General features: G+C 37.4%; 1 protein-coding gene across 2 annotated transcripts; it reads right to left on the bottom strand.

Moving 5' to 3' along the window:
- Positions 1-1,069: 1,069 nt before the first annotated feature.
- On the bottom strand, positions 1,070-16,637 carry LOC120568750 (macrophage mannose receptor 1-like). Of its 2 annotated transcripts, none has more exons than XM_039816431.1 (31): positions 16,496-16,637; positions 15,772-16,128; positions 15,304-15,474; positions 14,868-15,023; positions 13,716-13,826; positions 12,914-13,051; positions 12,625-12,801; positions 12,143-12,297; positions 11,852-11,965; positions 11,492-11,607; positions 11,224-11,372; positions 10,929-11,128; positions 9,953-10,068; positions 9,508-9,583; positions 9,244-9,397; positions 8,122-8,160; positions 7,613-7,776; positions 7,425-7,486; positions 6,964-7,064; positions 6,710-6,852; positions 5,842-5,947; positions 5,448-5,575; positions 5,308-5,352; positions 4,940-5,042; positions 4,452-4,684; positions 3,969-4,134; positions 3,316-3,480; positions 3,036-3,152; positions 2,406-2,561; positions 1,912-1,941; positions 1,070-1,728 (listed from the first exon to the last, which is right to left on the bottom strand). In XM_039816431.1, exons 1-31 carry the CDS (start codon positions 16,590-16,592, stop codon positions 1,481-1,483), a joined length of 4,293 nt encoding a protein of 1,430 aa, XP_039672365.1. In that variant the 5' UTR covers positions 16,593-16,637; the 3' UTR covers positions 1,070-1,480. The 2 variants fall into 2 exon arrangements, with proteins under 2 accessions (XP_039672365.1, XP_039672366.1); XM_039816432.1 differs by having other exon boundaries at positions 9,508-9,580.
- Between the last annotated feature and the right edge of the window lie 2,533 nt (positions 16,638-19,170).

Genomic DNA, 19,170 nt, shown 5'->3' with positions numbered 1-19,170 from the left:
CAGCAGAGAGAAAGAGAAGCAGGAGATTGGCAGGGCAGTTGATTCTGATTGAGGTCAGTAGTGGTCTATAGGTCTAAGGATTGTTTGGTTTTCTTCTAACAATAAGCATTTGTTGGCAGGTCTAGGTACTATGCATAGCCTAAACTAAATTATTTCATTATATTTATTATATATGCTAGCTATATTCTAACCAATTTAACTTTCTGCATTTATTGGCTGTGATAAATTAAATACATATGTAGATGTTGCCTAAATGTAGACTAGGCTAAAATGAGCACATGCCCACAGATACACATGTGAAAATAAAATGAAAGCAATCCTACATACAGTACATACAGTATATACAGTAATCATTACTCAAAATCTTTTATTCCTTCTGCCATCAGGTTATTGTATTTAGACAGTAGCCACTTTAAATAGGATCTGTATTAATATCTTACATGATAAAGTATGCAGTGATGCCTATTTTTTTCTTTTTCTTGTACTGCTATTTGTCATATTTGTTGCCAACTTATTAGCTGTCTGGCCTCTGTTTGTCTGTTTTTGGACATTTTGGATGTTGTTTCATGTGACCAATTTGCATTTTGAAGTCATGAAATTAGCATCAGGGTTTTGTTTTATCTTAAAGGATAAGACAGAAGGAACAGAGTAGAAATGGAAGAAGAGGATATGTCTGTCACTTTTTACTTGTTAACATATTGGTTTCTTGACTGGTTGTTGAAATAAGTGTAGCTCTAATACAGTAACGAAAGATGTTGCAAATACAAGTTGCAAATACCCTGGGGCTAGCCATGTTTCCTGCCCAGGGATTTAAGATGAAAATGAGCTTATAGCTCTGGCACTGCTAAGGAGCTGTGCATTGTCCCTGTCAAATAAATAAATAAATTAAAAAATATAAGTAGACCTACCTTATTGCTAATACATTGTGGATATTGATACAAGTAGACGATATGATACAGGTATGACTATAATTCTAACACAAACACTATGGTAACACTAACTCAATTCCTTTTTGAGCTATGGTGGGTATTCTTTGGACAGTTAAAAAGGGAGCATGATGGGAAGTGAATTGATCCCTTGTGTTGTTTTATTTCATGAGATAGAACTCAATTGCTTAGTGCCAAGTTTAATGTTCATTTAACAGTCACAGGCACTACAAGCAATGCACAGCATATAGTGAGCATAAGCATAACATGTAACAATTATATACATTCAATCATAGATAAAAAGACAAAATCAAAAACCAATAATTCCCATTAAGACATCCTAGAGCCTAAATTGTTCTGTTCCATGAGGTCAGACATTGCCAACTCTATTGAAACTAACGCTTAGTGACATATTGTTAAATAACTGAATATACACCAAATATAGTAAAAAAACAAACAAAGCATGAACACTAATGAAGCATCAAAGTGAATACATAGGTCTGGGATACAGTACAGTATAGTGTATGTCCCACTAGATTCTGCTACTTTATAAATCACAGAGTTATAATAGGCTCAGGGTTTTCTACTTCTGCATTCTCTATCAGTTTATTGGTATCGACCACATCGGGCTGGGATCGTTCACTGTCGAAGTAGAGTGGATTGTCAAAGGTGGGTAAGGGACGAGGAGACTTCTTGTAGAGGAAGAATGCAATGACTATCAGTGTAGAAGTGATAGCAATGATCAGCACAACTATCAAACTCGTGTGGACACGACTGCGAGGATCCTGGCCTCCATGAGATTCTGCACAAAATTCAGTAGATGTTGGTCAGTCAAAACAATTCAAAACTAAATTTGAGTTCAAATATTATTATTTTATATTTTTGATAACCATCAATGTTGCATTATATGTACCATTTTATCAAATATTATTATTAAATAATTCAAATACTACACAACTTAAGGAGATACAAAGGTTTAACTTACCAGCTTTTGATCCTGAATCTTCGGGCATCACTGTTTAGAAAAGAAGTGAAAAATGCTCGGATAAGTAACACTCTTAAAGGAATAAAAATGTGTAGTTTGACCATCTCCACATCCAGGTCTGAGCTCCCCTAGATGGAAGACTCTGATCCCTGTCACTGTCCAGCCTAGCGGAATCCACATAAATTAACCTGTCAAATAACAAAGATGCAAGAGATGATCTGATCTGGATGTTGATTGTATGGCAGTTGATGGAGGATGACCCTCATTCTTGTTTGGAAACAAGCCACATATTAATATAAACTGTACAATCATAAACGTGCGACGTATGTTTTAAAAACAAAACGATTTTATTAACTTTTTAGGGAAAATTGATCTTTAACAGAGTCTAGAGTATGAGTATGGCTCCCTCTTACTCCTGAGTATTTTTAAGTGTGAGAGTGAGAAGTGCTTATTGAAACACCATGTATTCAACTACATTGGTATGATGATCTTACCTTTGGGTGTTTCACAGATGTATGCTCTGTCGTGCCATCTGCGCCCTGTCCTCCAAGCCCCATCTGAGGTTCCGATCTCTGCAAAGTCATTATTACTATCGTCTGGAGCCCAGTTAGTGTAGTCCATGACTGTTTTATCCAACCACATCCATGTCCCTAGAGTCAAACAGAAATTTAATGTATCACTATTTTCACATGATGACATGATACATATTCCTGCAAATTGTTTCACATTATTCCACTGATTGACAGGTGGAGGTAATGCATCAAGATATACATCAGTGCACCATCAAAGGTAGTGAAGAAGAAGACTGCTAGACAACAAACGGATGGATGTAAACAAAGCAGGATTTTTTTCCAAAGATTTTTTTTGTGTCATTTAAGACCTTTATTAGATAGGACAGCTTAGACATGAAAGAGGAGAGCTACACAGGCGCCCAAAAAGCAGGTTTTAATGTATTCAAAATATGTGTGTTATAATTTTTTATGAGAAAGAAAGGGTTTGGTTTGTTAGATCTGAAAGATACACACAATGCATTTTTGGTGAGCAACAATGAATGTATAGGTATAAAATGTAATGTAAACTAAACTTTTGTTTGTTTATAAGAAAAATAGAGAGTGTAATCATACCTTTATGAGTTTTATACAGGCCGATCCAGAAAGAACTGTGGCTATCTTGAAATCTTTCCACATTGCTTTTAATGAATTGTTGCTCATCAGGATCTTCAATGCTAGCGAGGATTCCACCTTCACAACAAAAATGAGTCTAGTTGTAACAATTACTAAACATTTATTACTAGTTGCTGTTTATTCCTTTTTGCTGCCATCAGTAAACAACACATCATACTCTTGATCTTAAATTGTCCAATTCTCTCTGCACACAATTCTCTCTGCACAGAGTGTCTCTTACCATGCCTGACACAGCTGCTAGCTGCATCTGCCCATTCAATTTCCTCTGTCATAAACAAATAACAATGACCCTTAAATGGCAGCCAGGTATAACTCTGTTGGTACTCCACGTTTGTCTGTTCAGGGCAAATCCCTGCGAAGTTGGTTGACTCTGTTGGTGGCACATCTGTGAGTGAAAGAAACAATGATGAGGAGATCAACTAATTACTAGTTATTAAATGCAGTGAACTTTATATACTGTCATTCTAATAACTAGCTCTGATCAAGATCCTGGATAAAGGCTAGAGTATTGGGAATTGACCTTTTTCAAAAAGTCACTGCTCATGAATTTCTATAATTAAAGACGGTTGGTATAAAGTAACAAGACCACATCTTAAAACTGAACTGAACTAGGAACATACAGTAGTGCTCTATTCAGTGAAAATCATGTATCGGAAGATTTGGTGACATATTTTAGATCAACTGAAGGATTAAGTATTCCTTTATGGCTTGCTAACAAGCAACAAGCTAACATCTCACACACTGTATACCAAAGGTGTAAGCAAAATAAAGTATATTAAAGCATTTATAGTATAATCACTTTAACCTACAGTAGTTGACACTCAGCATGATACCAGGATTGTATTCATTTACATTGCCTGCTAGTGATCATACCTGTAGACTGCATGCAAACACTGTTCATGGTCCGATTGCAGAAAGCAGTCCTCCATTTTCCATCCACATCCAAGTACACACAAGGTTGGTCTCTGCTTGGTTCACCTTCAGCCCAGCTGGCAGTGTTCAGGAGCCAGCCATCAATATACCTAAAAAAACCGCCTGTCTGAAAGCAAGAATGAATCAAATCAACATTTGAATTTTGGCATGCATTGTAAATGGATTTTTAAAATGTCTTTCTTTGCCAAATAAATTAAACAAATCTACGCTTTTATATGACACCACAGACTAGATGGTCAGCTGTCTTGTGAGGGTTCTATGTTATATGTCATGGATAAAAGCTAATCATTTTTAGTAAATTAGTCATTCGTAATTGTTGTATAGTATCTGACTACTTTTTTAAGGTTCCAGTGTTCCCTGGAACTAGCCTGTAGGAGTTTTTGCGCTACAGTGTAGTAATTTGAGTTGGTTGCAGTGCTGTACCTGCTTCTTGTTCAATCCAATCCAAAGAGGAGCTTTGAGATTCATAGCCAGCAGCTCCACGTAGGCGTGCGTCCACTCAGATCGCAGGCTAGCCAGGTTGGCTTTATCACCTTCACATTGTTTCTGGGCATCGTCCCAGGTCAGATTTTTAGTCTCAACCTTGATGCTGTCATTTCCCAGATTAACATAGATGTTAGTAACTGCTGGCTCTGGCTGAGGCTGGATGTTTGGGTCTGTTGAGATGAGAGATACATCAATTTTTTTTTTTTTTTTTTTTTTACAGACGTCATTATTGTCTCAGGAACTGTAGGTTAATTTTACTGTGAACAATTTTCCAAACCATGTTTAGTCTACTGCATGGAATGCATATTGATGTTTGGGCAGAATGGTGCTTAATGTAAGACCTACATACTTTACTTAAACAAGATATTGCATGATTCATTTTTAAGCCTCAGACAATTTCTAAAAGAGAAAAAGGATAAACTCACCAAGACTTCGAAGACAGACATATCCATTGGTGTCATTGCAGGACTTAATTAACCATTTACCGATGCCAAAGGTGGTACCACTATTCAGCACAACACATTCTTCCTGGTAAAGTACATTGGGAGTGGTTAGGATTTAAAAAATCTTTTCAGTGTGACATCAAAGTTTATGCTGACTGCCTGGTAAACTTGCAGTGATCTTGATTGATTGATTGATTGGCCTGATGACTAACTCTTTGTTGTTTGTCAGCAATGCTCTATGCCTTACAGCATTGCTGACAAACTTTTGTCACTTTCGTCATTTGTGTTTGCCATGACACTCTATGTCATGGCAAATAGTAACAAGGAATGATATTTTTGATATATGTTACCTCATTCCATCTCGGATAAAAGGACCCCGGAGGACGTCGATGTTTCTTAAGAGCAGAACAAGATAAATAATATTTCAAATATTTTTTATTTCAATTAAACAGTACCTCAAACACCAAGCTAGTAGATTGTGTATACTCACAGAATGGCCCCAGTTGGTGAATTGCCTTGGTTTGCCATCGGCCCAGTAAAAGCCATCTCGTTTTAAACTATTTAAACCAATCCACAGGTCTGTAGTTGCTGATTCAGCCATTTTGGTGATCAGAAATGCTGAAAATTTCAAAGGTAGTAATGAAGTATTTTCCAACGGTTTCATTTTGCCATTTTTGCAAGATTATGATTAAATTAAAGTTAAATCAGTATGACAAACGTTTTTTTTCTAAAGATATTTTTGGTGTTGTTTTCCAAGGTCAAGATTGAACTTTTCACACTCTTTCACACATAATCGTGTGTACAATGTAAATCACATTGTACACACGATTATGTATGATTATGATCAATATAAAAGATATTTGGAAAAAAACAGTAGAACAAACCTTGCACACGTCTTGTGGTAATTGAGACTAAATTGCCTCCCATGGAAATGCACTGTCTCATTGCGTCTTCCCAGGTGGCCTTCCGATTACTAATGATATTGTAACACTGCAGATGAGAAATAAAATTGTGATTCTGACATCTGATCTGATCTTAAACATGTTTTTTTGCTTATTCACCTTCTTTGTGGTAGCCCTAAAATCATTATCACTTTCATATATTTAAAAGAGAATTACAATTTACAAAAGACGTGAAAAAAGATGTTTTACATGTACAAGTCTGAAACTCTTATTAAAATGTATCACATGAAAAACATTTCATAAATGTGTTCTTAATTGTATCACATGTGACTTTGTTTTCACATTTCATCATGTAAAATGGTGTTCCACATTTGATAAATTCACTTGTGCTTTTTTGTAATTTTATTTACTTTCCTTTATACAGTATATGAAGCATGATTAAGGTACTGTTATTAGTTATAGATTATGGCACATTATAGTAATTGGCCCTATACATGTGCCTTTAAAGCCCAAACTATGATAAATATTATCGGGGGGTTTTCTACATCATACCATTTATGCATGTAGGGTTTCCAAATTAAACTATGACAAGCCTTCCATTTTCTGTAATACACCAGTAGTTGCAACACCTGCCTAAATAAGGGCATGTTGTATAAAACAGGACAGGTGGTGTGGCATACTGTAATTTTGAAAGCTGATTCTTTTACCACTCAGTTCAGATGTTGAATAACAGTTCTGTAAAACACACCTGGACAAATCAATTCCGTCCCAAAGGCTCTTAAATGAGAGTGATTTCAGATCAGAAGACGTTTTGCGCTGAAGATCTAAACTGTCAACAGGGATTTCTGACCTTTGAGTCAAACTTGGTCCACTTGAGTAGGCAGCCACCTTTTGGAGGAACTGTGGGGGCGGCAGTGGTGTTGACAGGTACTGAGTTTCCTCGTTTACAAATGGACTGTTGCTCTTGGCCACAATTAGAAGTACGCCAGAAGCCTGTAAGTACAGCAGATATATAATGTGTAACATTTCACCAGCAACTTTTTACTTAATCTAATCTTATCCAGAGAATTTTAATTTGTCATTCTTCTGTTTGCAATTACTCACCCATATAATAAGTCATAAAAACACAGTTCTCATCAAAGGCATTAGAATTTGGTTGATTTTCATCCCATTTTTGTAACGCCACTGGAGAACCATCCATCCACCTTAAAGCACACATGGTTTAGTTGAAGCATAATGTGAAATCATGCAAACAATAATGACTTCACATTAGAACTTTTTATCCAACTTTTTGCTGTTTTGCATGGAAAATAAACAGAAGACAAATAAAATCTAGAGATGTAGCTGAAAATCCCCACTAAAAATCAAGAAATAATGCTTATGAAGTCAAACTGAAGCATTAAAACGAAAAAGAAAAGGTTTAATGAACTATTGTGCTTTTTAAGCTGCCAGCCTGCCTACTGTAAGCGCCATTAATAAAAAATAAAAAAGATCAATAGGCCAAAGTGTTTTCTCTAACCTCCTGATTCACTATATTACATTTAATGGCATTCGTTGATACTTACCAAAATGACCCATCAAGATCCACTGACAAACCTAAATAATAGGACCTATAGCTTCTGGAAATCTGTAAACGCACAAACACAGAAATACACATAAGCTTTAAGACCTACTTTTCTAGTTGGTAAGTTCTTTCAATATGCATAAAATTTGACAAGTTTGTTTAGCAAACAAAACACAAACAAACATCTACCTGTTTCCATAAGAATAGGTTTTCATCTTTACTGGTGATAGATACCAAGTCACCATGCCTCTGCTGACAGAAGTGACGAGCATCCTCCATGGACATTGCGTTTGTGTTCACAAAATACTGATTCCCTCTCCACATAAGCCAACCATCTGAAGTGGTGTTATAGTCTACAAAGGTTTTAGAAACATATTGACAATTTATGTGTTTTATTTTGAAGTTTCTTCCTGTTATACATGTTTTACAGCATACAATCTTAATGTCTAATGAAATGTTAGTTATACACCATCAAAGTGGACAGTTTTTAATGGTACCAGCTAGAAACGGTAATATTACTCACACCAAGTGTCCTGTCTTTTTTTTTTTTTTTTTTTAAGATATATTGGTCTGCTCAAGTGGAGCAAAACGGGTTAAATGTGACTGAAGTTAAACCAGCCATCACTAGTTTCCCAATATGTTGCATTTTATGTGTTTGTCACCCTGGGCGTGTATTTGGTTATACCATGTCAACTTACCCACCGCAGTATTATTTGGAGGTGGTTTTGGAGTCACTCCTGTAAGGCCACAAACAAGTGTTAATTTCATGTAGAAATAAAGCAAACAAATCTGCCAGCCCCCCTCCTCTGTACCCTACTTTGAGTCTAATCTTGTATTGTGAGATAATGTAAACCAGAAGAGGGAGCATGGCAGTAGCATGGGCATACTGTAGGTTTGACCACTCATACTGTGAGTTACTATGGATAACAGTAAGGTCAACAGTAACAGTATGTAGCATGTTTCTTGCCAAAGTGAGCAAAATAAGTTTGCATTGATTAATATACCAGACGTAAAGTACTTCTCTTAATCTCATGAGTCAGTATTTGATAACCTGACTTTTACGTCCGTCCAAAAATGAAACGTTCATGTAAAAAGTATTCGCTTTTTAAATTTATACAGGTGTTGTACATTATAGAAAACATACCAAAGGTTAAAATGCTGACTTTCAGTAATCATAGAGGTTCTCATTTGTATTAGATAAACAGTGTGGGATTTGTAGTCCTTTTTATACATAGTCCCTCAAATATAAGGACAATGCAGCGGGGCAATGATCTTAAATATATAGATTGTCAATGTAGCCCAGCAAACATATAGACTTGGCTGGGAAAGTGACTTTATTTACATTCATGTTAACTTATCCTATTACCCTCTCTGTGGTCTAATTAATCATATTGATCATTTAACCATTGTGAAAGTTTCACTTGATTGTCCTGAGTTAATTCATTTGTTACCTCTACTGTCTGTAGATTTCCAGACCGATTTCTTATTATGTTTTATTATAAAAATCTAAACTAAACAGAAATACTGTTTATTTCTTCCATCTTGCCTAGTTTGAATATCTGATCTGGTTACCGCCCAAATATAATGTAAATCATCTTTGTAGTCAGTCAAATCAACAACTCTTAATCCCTGTTGTTGGAGATGTGTTTGTGATAAAGATATGTCTTGTGGGAAGCTTTGCAGCATTGGGGAAGGCAATCAAAGGCATGAAATAGCATGCATGCACAAGTCAGTTTTTCCTGGATGAAGGTTAAAAATGATTTCTCTTCAGAAGAGACAAAGATATCTGACAAAAAAATTAGTAACTTTTTCAACTGTACCTGCACGGATCTGACACAGCCAGTCATTGTAACTATCACAGTTCACATCGTTCCAAGACCCGGCCTCATCCCACTTATACATTCTGAATTCAGCACAAGATTCATCATTATTGTGATTGTTTGGCTCTCCTTCTTGCCAGTGCTGGAAGTTTACCTGGAATCAAAAAGTAATAACAAAAAAATATGGAAACATTTAGAAAACAATAACAAATGTTTCTTGGGGTATGAGATTAAGTTGTAAAATGTAAAACACAGTTAACTAACCGGGGAACCATCACTCCATGTATAACCAGTGCTCGTGTCAGGAATATGAAGTCCAATCCAGGCTCTTCCGTGTCTGCTGAACAAAAGTTATAAATGATTTATGTACGCAACCTTATTTTAGCATGTTGTCGCCCTTTTGAGGCAGGACGTAACTGAAGCGAGTACCACAGCAAAGAAGTACTCAAGCCAATTATCACATCTTAATAGCAGAGTAAATATTGTATTCTATTTCATTTTACTTTTTATTGATTCACTTTAAGTATGAACCTTACACTCAATGCCTCTATGAGCCAGTTTTTGAGTTTTTCAATCCTCTTGCATTGAGGGATACAGGGATCTAATAATGTATATTAATGGGTGCTATCTTTAATGCTGCAAGAATTATGCTTTTTTTTGTATTGGTGTCTGGTTCTGCAAGTTAAAATTGTATTTAACCAGCTCATACCGTCCAACAACTAGCTCAGCAGCGCTGTGAATGCTGAGCAGGTCTCCTCCAATGGCCCTGCAGTAATCCCTGGCCTCAAACCAGGTCTTCTCATCTGCACGAGGCCCTGTGAAAAACTTGAACACAAGAGTGAAAGCCTGATTAAAGTAGCCTAGTCCAGGTATGTACAGCAGTAGCGTATATTATTTAAATAGACTTGTTATATTTATTTTAGCCAAGATGTGTGTATCATTGAGAGAAAAAAATATTTATTTCCTTAAAGAAAAAATATATGCGACCCATTTCTAAACCTACAATAGTTTTTTTTCGGTCACTTAGGAGCAGCAGAAACAAGTTGTAAACACAAAATTCACACCTTTTCAGTTGATATGGTATGATATACAATTGTATATTTATTTATATTCACTCTCTTTTAGCTCTGTTTATGATCTTCACCAACTCCTGAAGCAAATATCGGCCTCTTTAGCTGCTAAATGCTACACGATGTTCACCAGCCAGTTGCTAACGTTGTCTGTCTGCTGTGTCTTTACATCGCTGTGTGGATGTGCTGCGTCGGTTTGACCGACACAGACACACATGCAGCGACAGGCTGAAGCTCTGCATTCACACAAACTGCGGCTCCTTTCCGCAGGGTTGTGCGGAGGTGTGGGTGTGTTTATTTGTGCTTTAGAATGTAACCACTGTAAAACAATCAGAAAATAACATTTTATTCCTCTGATTCACGGCTTTGTTCCTGCCAGCATGGCTTTCTCTCTTCATTCACTTTCTAGCTCGCTCGACCACTGCTGCTTTCTCTCTCTCTGGCTCGTTGAGCCGGAGAGGAGGGAGCGTGTTTGTTTTATTTGAATTGCCTGCAGGGGACATGTTTAATATATCATGGAGATTGTGGCAGGACACTGGTCTTGTTATGTTGGTATTAGTAGGCAGGTCTAACATGTTTTCATTTTGTTTAGCTGAGGTTGACCTCTGGTTGTACCTTGGAGCACATGTTTCTTGTTCCCACTCGAATCCAACCATCCACACACTGAGGAGGAGTTTGAGTCGGTGGTGGAACGGTTATAACTGCCCCCTCTGCCAGGTGTTTGCAGATGTATTTTTCCTGATTGGTGCAGGGCAGCAGATCCCATAGTCCGGCCAAAATCCCAGTTGTCATGGCAACACAGCCCTTTTTGTAACCTTGAGTTGTTGAGGAGAGAAATTGTGGAATGTAAATTGTGGAATTGCTGTTTATGCCCTCTATTTTAAAGATAAAATTGCATATTACTCCATACCTGGCATTTCAGTGTTCCAGTGAGTAAACCTCACTGAGTCTGTGTTGGTCCACACAAATTGATCAATGTCTTTCTGGTTTGAGAGGCCTAGCCAGAAGTACTTCTCTGGTCTCATCCCGACCAAGCTGACGAGGAAGGCATTATCTACCCTGGAAATATTTACACAAGTTCATAGATTTTTATGTCTCATTGAATTATGTGAAATATACTGTTTAATACTTGCAAACACAGTTATACCATGGCTAATAAAAACATGAAGTGTTCTTACCCATTTGAAACATCAGCTAAGTAGGAGTCTGAGGTCTTACAGTCCTCTTTAGCTTCATCAAACGTCTTTGTCTCTGTTCCTACAAAGTAGCAGTAGGAGCCATGTCTTTTCCAACCCTATAGGAAACCGAGCATTGATTAGAAATGAGGATTGACTTGTGATTTTAAAATGCACCATATCCATTTTGTTCATGAAAGACATTGAATCTATGAGAGAGAGATGCTTAGCTGACCTCCCACTGAACATGATATTATAACCAGTTTTCAAAATAACTTTCTGGGTTTAATCATGCACTTTGACTACCCAGATGGTTTTAGAGGTCATATACTATTTTCATAGATTACATGCTAATGTACTCACAGCTTTGCAGCCTATATCTACATCCACTTCATCTCCGGTGCTTTCAGTGGCACTCTGCTTCATACAGATAAAACCATGTTTCTCATCACACCAGCGATCCGCCCAGTTCCCATTCTGCAAGAAAACAACACTGTAAACATTTGCATTCTTGTGGATTGAATGTACTGGATAGATAGACTACATATACTCATATTCATAATGCTCTCTCTTTCTCTTCTGTTTTTTTTCTGGGTGGTATTGAGATGGAATATTTTTTGCACAAATGGGATGGATAATACCAGGATGCCTTACCTCTCCCCTGATGAGAACGCAGTCCTCTGTATCAGTGGAGACAGACGGTTTCCCAAACTCCCAGCTGGTGAAGCTGACAGTAGATTGGTCACTCCAGTCAAATAGCCCCTCTGTCTTCCTGTCATTCAGTCCAATCCAAAGCTCATCAGAGGTTCCTGCAGTGAAGAATGTACCTCATGTCAACCAGCGGAAAACATTTTACACTGTTAACATTATGTTCTACAAACTGAAATTAATGACGCTATTGGTACAATGCGAACACTGGTAAACATGGACAATTGTAGACATCCTTAAATCTGTCAGCAATAAAACTAATAGGTCCTAATATACATGTGTAAACAGTATATGTCCTCCCTTCCTATGCAGACTTATTGAGTTTTTTGGATTTTTATATTGAATACAAAAAAAGACGTTTTAAAATCGGTCTACAGCAAAAACAGATAGAAGTTTGGACTGTCTTAATGTCCTTTGTCTTGACGTACCGAATCCAAGTTGCGAGATGACAAAGCTTTGATCCTCCACATTGCGAATGCTCACTAAGTCCCCGTCTTCTTTGCGGCACTCTCTCTGAGCATTAGACCATGTTTGCGTAGCACGATGAAGGTGGAAGCAGTGGCCATTGTAGGGAATCCAAGTGGGTGAACAAAATCCTTGCTCAACTGATGAACAAAAGATAAAGGGGATTGATTGACTGAAATTATAGAGTAAACGTCATCACATGAAACAGCCAGAGGAGGTTGGAATAAAATTGAGTAGAATATGTTTCTGTACTTTGTGGAGGAGTTGGCGGGGCCCCGTCTTTGTAGCAGATGTAGCCCAGTTTCTTGACACAGGATGAACTTTGCCAAGAGTGCTGCCCAGTAGAGTCAAGAAATGCACAGTTGTGTCCCGGATTAGGAAGTGGATTTCCTAAAACAAAAGTGGAGATCCACATTCATTGCATCTTTGACAATTTTAACATCAGTTATTTGTATGTTTCAATGATGTTAAATTATTTGTAGGATTTATAGTTTCAAATATGAATAGAATACTGCATTTATACCTCCACTTAACTAGATAAACTCACTAAATCTGATATCTAAAATCATTAGATATCACAAGGTATAACTTTTTGTGTAATCCAGTACAATATATACAATAACACTACATTAAAAGGAGAATTGATAGGATCTAATCAAGAGAAAATTATTTACAGAGAGAATTACAGAGTATAGAAAAAAAGATGAAAAGAAAATGTTTTTATATGGGTTTGCCTCGTTAAAAAAAATGTATAAACCTGCAATAGCTGATGTTTTGCCACTTGGATTTGCAACTTAATAAGTCACATATTTACTCTCTATTAGCAATGTTTTTGTTCTCTACTAACTCCTGAGGGAATTGTCTGTCTCTTTCGCTGCTAAATGCTCCACTTTGATAACCAGCTAGTCGCTGACTGTTTGTTGCTGGGAAGGTAGTGTACAGTTGGTTTTTAGAGCTTCTTTATCTTTAAAATCTCCCTGTGTCTAGAAACGGTGGCATGAGGGTGAAACATAACATGAAAGTTTCAGGCTGTTTTATTGGAGTGAAGACTTACCTGTACTCCATCTCAGATAACGAAAGGGCTTCCCATCAGACCACTGCCAGCCATGTTCTGGGTCCAAGACCAGCCCGATCCAAAGTTTATGTTTTCCTGATCCCAATAGTGCTGTGTGGTTATGTGTGTTTGTGTGGTTGAGAAGAACATAAAAAGGAAAAGGACAGAGTAAATAAATTGTTCCTCTTTTCCATATTGTTCCTCTTTTTCATTGCAACAAGTCAGCAAAAAGACAGAATTCAAGCTCTAGCACAAAAAAATAAAAGGGAAATCTTACATGAGGAATCATGTTCCTAATAAGTATCAGGCTAAGACAAACACTGTATGTATCTGTGTATCTAATAATGTGTGATAAAGTTATATGAGATTGGGGCACTTTAGTTCCTATGAGACCTTCAGATTTGCAACCAAAGTGCAGAGGCTTCATATCACTCCTGAACAAAATGGATTGCACAATTTCTCCTCTGTGCTCACAGCGTCACAATGATCCTTGAACTCAATGTTTAGCACAGCAGTAGGTGGACCTCAAGCTTCTGGAGCTCTTTTTCCTGAAATAACTGGTGTCTTAAAGGTTGAAGTGTAATTTGATCAAACATCAAATTGAGAAGAATGAGTGCAAAAAGTAACCGGTAGTCATTTCATCCATCATTTCCTGTTTGCTTTTTCACTAAAACAGAGCTACAATCCTTGTCTCTGTTATCCAATTGAATAACAATAAATAAAGAAAAAAGCAATTAAATCTCATATTGGAAACGCCTAAAACATGGAGAACTGCACTGTGAACAAGATCAATCATCAAGTGTTACCTTTCTAAAACTTATTTAAGATTTTTTTTATGTTTATTAGTATTCTAATGAAACAGATACTGGCCATTAGACTGCATATTTAAAATGTTTTTACTTCTTTAGAATGGATGCATTAAACTGCAGTTCAAATGGCAATTTATCAAAACATGGTGCATATTTATGATCATACATTATTAAAAGCATAACATAATGGAATGCTTATTTAAGGGCCTTTTGATTGAATAACAAAATAGTTTTAACCCATGTAATATAAACAGTTTTTAATATCTATATAATCTAACCACTGTGTTGGGTCAGTATGTATCTGTTTCAATACAAGCTTAACATCCACCAGGTGGCATCTTACCTGAGACGAAAGCCTGCTCGTGAACATCGGTGATACTGAGCAGGGAGGCCCCCTGCTGTTTGCAGCTGGTATCAGCCTGGGCCAAAGTAAGAACCGACTGTGTGTTGAGCTGGTAAAACGCTCCTGTTACAATGTTCTTCGCCCAGTTGTCTGATGCTGTGCATCAATACAGAAACGGAGAAAACTAAATACTTTAGTCATCTAAACATTTTAATTGTATTACTGCAACCTTAAATGTTACTCTTATATTGACAGCTATGTGTTAAGCATCAAATATGTTGTCTAAACTAGTCAACAACAACTTGTAGTATAATCTAATGTGTGCTCTGGAACCAAATTCATTTGTCTCAAGATACATTTGTGTAGTGCTGGTATGTGCACCAATCATGCTTTTTACTCACTGTAGGGAGATTAAAATCATAAATGCAGTACTCACAAGAAGTCGGGCAATATCCCCACTGTTCATGATCATATTTTGTTTCAACCGCACACCAAGGACGCTTCGTTGAGGAGTCGTACGTAGTGCAGTCTCCAAACCACCGGTCTTTGTACAGGAAGGGAAACGAGCAGATCTTACCAAACGCATTTCCCTCAATGGTGTAAAATTCTAAAAGGGAAAAAAAGAGGTTGTTCTCATACAATCTTAAATTGAACTATTGCAAATGAATTATTATGTAAAGATGAATTGTTTTGCTCTTTACTACAGATTACTCCAGGCGTGCACAACCAAACTCTAGTGAGGAGGCACTTGATGCATCATTCTAACTTGATCATACGTCACCTGACACTAAGTATCAATCATTTTGTAGGTGTTTGATGAATCCCAGTAAAAAAATCATGCATATTTGGTCATGTATTATATCCTTCAGTCTAAAGGCTTGGCTATTCAGTTTTTATACTGTACCTCTGTATGTTCTCGAACAAGCACTGCTGGCTGTCCCTGTGATTGTGAAGTCGTTATTCGGCCCGACAGTTTTGGAGAGAGCAATTGTTTCATCAGGTTTTACTTCAATGTAGAGCTTTTGGCCTTTGAGGGCAAGCAATGTTCCATTCTTGCATTCCCACTTTTGTAGCTCACTCCTGTCGTCACAATCGTAGAGGCTTACTTCACTCCCTACACTTTTGCCCTGAGCTCCGAGGCACTTTTTGGTTGAGGTAGCAAAAAGACGATCACCGGTTGTCCAGCGCATCTCAAGGCAGCGGGTTGATCTTTTCAGCAAACAGAAACCAGTGGCCTTGTTAGTGAGTGAGAATGGGGAATCTGCAGAGAGATGAAAAAGAAAAAAGAATCAAAATGATGTTGCACAAACTTCTATTTTTGCACATGCATTTATTGGGTTCCTTCTCAGTCAGCGCAATAACTTTGTTTAAAAAGTTTTCCCAAACTGGATTTACTGACACCATTAACTTCATAAAATATTTTTTGAGTGCAGACATCTAATTGCATAAAATGAAGCACTTTTCAATAAACTATGTTCTTTTTCAATTGGAGCGCCTCTTCAAAGTATATATATATATTTTTTTTACTGTGACAGATTAGAAATGCAGTCACTTCCACAATACATATCTGGAACATAGCCCTTACATGCAGAATATGTCACATAAGAAAGCTTGAGTGCATACTGTACCATTTCTTGTTGAACTAGATGTTGGGATGAAAAGCACAAAGGCTGCTAGAGTTATCCTCTGGGTCAGCATTCTTCTAAGTCTCAGAGTATGAGACATTGTCCACGCATTGCAAGCAGATGACTTATGAGCATGGACATGCAAAGGAGGGACTCTTAATACTACCGACACTGTCAGTTTTTTTTCTTCTCATTGATAACGTGTCATGTTTCAGATTGGCACATTTCAACATTAGCTACTGGTAAAAAAGGGGGGGTTGGGAGGGAAGTAGGGGCAGCATAGACAAAACACCCACACACAATCCTTCTTGCACGGATGTCACGCTCCAGAAATGGCAAAAAGTGGCCCCACTCACTTCCTGTCCTGGAACAAAATGATGTGTAAGAGATTTATGCTAAACATGACTCATCAAATCCAATGGTCAAGTGCAGCATCAATGCTCATATACTTTGATGCACATTCCTGATATCTGCCACTGGTGTCTGCAAGGGCTCAGGACACTGGCAAGAGCTGACATTTTCATTGCATTTCAATGTAAAAATAGGGATGACATGGATGTTCTGAAACAATAAAGAAAGAGAATAAACTTTGAAAGAGAATGATACTTTTATAGCAGGAAGTACTGTGTCAAGTTCTCTGTTCAGTGATGGCATGATTCTTTTCATTTATCCATGCAAGTTACTAATGTACTGTCTTTTAATATGCCCAGTATACAAACAATAAACGCGCCATCTTATTAACTGAACCCCTGGCATTTTGATTAGTGGTAACCTGGCCTGGTGTATCTGGTACCTTCTCAACAGGAAGAACAGGCTGTGAGAGTGCTGAGGGCTTAGTGTGAGGCCTGAATCAATACATCAGTCAGTCAGTCAGTCTGTTACTGCATGATTATGTACTATATATTTTTAAGACTGTTGAGCCATTGTATCTTTACTATCAAACTATCAATAAATAATGTAAGAAAATAACTGCCCAATCAGAGCTGACTATGTAAATTACTTGCAACACAAACACACAAGCTTTAGACTTGTGAGAGACAAAAAACATCCTGCCACTTTGAATCCATATCCACCAACTCCATTTTACTATTAAAGTCTTAGTTTGCCTGAACAGCCCTGCAACCTCTTAGTAACACCCAATCAACCACTGAATTCTACTTTGCAATACCCTACTGCCCTCTTAGAAGTCATACTAGCACCCTAGTACATCCCTGCAACTTCTTAAATATACCAGCAGCCATCCCAAACACCTTAGCAACAGTCGTGCAACCACTTTGAAAAATTCAAAGCAATCAGTGTTGCTTTCAACAGTACATGATTGCATTAAAGGGGGCTGAAATTCACTAATTCACTGATAGTCTATATATTAATAGTGCCATGATAGCTGTGAGGAGGCACACGATTACTTGCGAGGTTATTAAAGCAGAGTGATATTGCACTGTTGCTGATGAAGAGAAAATATTGTGCATCCTGAGTGTAGCAACACAATATCCTGTTAGCGGGCAGAGGCATTCAGATGTTGAGGTTTGTTCTCCAACTTTGCCTTAACATATATCATAGCATTTTGTATTTTCACTTCCTCTTCGTTTATTCTCCTTTTTGGGGCTTAGAAATCTGCTGAAATATGAACCTTTGGGACTGCAGTGATTGTTTCTATAAGGCCTGTAAGGAGGACTCGTTTTATACTGGTGTAGTTCCTGATTATCTTTGTCCCACATTAAATGTGTGACTGTCTGTCTCCAAACATGTTAAGGGTTATTCTTAATTTGGTATATACCTGGATTCGAATCCCACTGCGATACATCAACCAATTTGTCCCTGAGCAAGACACTTAACCCATAGTTGCTCCAGAGGCGTGCGACCTCTGACATATATATATAGCAATTGTAAGTCGCTTTGGATAAAAGCGTCAGCTAAATAACATGTAATGTAATATATAGTTATAATAGATGAAAGGGAATAAAAAAGGTGTCACAACCTGGCTTAAGATTTGTTTAAGACAAAAAGTGGACTGCCCTGCACTGCGGTTACCTTCAGCATGCCACAGATGCGTTCACCATGCTGACTGCCTCTTCTGAGCCCCAATCAGGCGGCTTTTGTAATTGTTGTTTTTTAATAGTTTGCCTGTTGGGTAATCTTAATTTGGGTGTTTGGGTGTTTTGTGGCTTTCCCCCGCTCTCTTCCATTAACAGTATTTTGCAGAATACTCATTGACCTCATACATTGAAACTAGAACATGGAGGATCAACGTCATTTTCCTCGTGTTTTTTATCTCCCAGTTTGATAAGATAAGTCAGATAAGATCCAGTAAAGCTTGGCATTATCACGTACTTAAGGGTAAATGAGAAATAAGAGCTACCGTATTGTTAATATAAATATTGATGTGACAAATTCAAAACTTACATTTCGTTAGGCTAGTGCCATGTTTTTAAATATATAATATAATATATACTTCAGGTAGTTCTTGCAAAATATAGCTCTGGTTTGCTAAAGTGGAATATGCAATGAGGGTAATAAAGACAAGCAACGGAAATGTAATGCAATTTACTGATGAGAACTCTGGACTTTAAGTTTTAAGGGTTTTCCGATAAGGACTTGCAGCCTTAGCTAATCTTTTGTAATAAAAGTTGCACACCAGTAATACAGGCTCAACTGTTAATCACAGGGTTAGCTGGGGG

Source organism: Perca fluviatilis, chromosome 11 (assembly GCF_010015445.1).
Source record: "Perca fluviatilis chromosome 11, GENO_Pfluv_1.0, whole genome shotgun sequence".
NCBI classification, from domain to species: Eukaryota; Metazoa; Chordata; class Actinopteri; order Perciformes; family Percidae; genus Perca; species Perca fluviatilis.
Note: the sequence above shows the minus strand (reverse complement) of the source record. Positions and strands in the feature narration are given on the sequence as shown.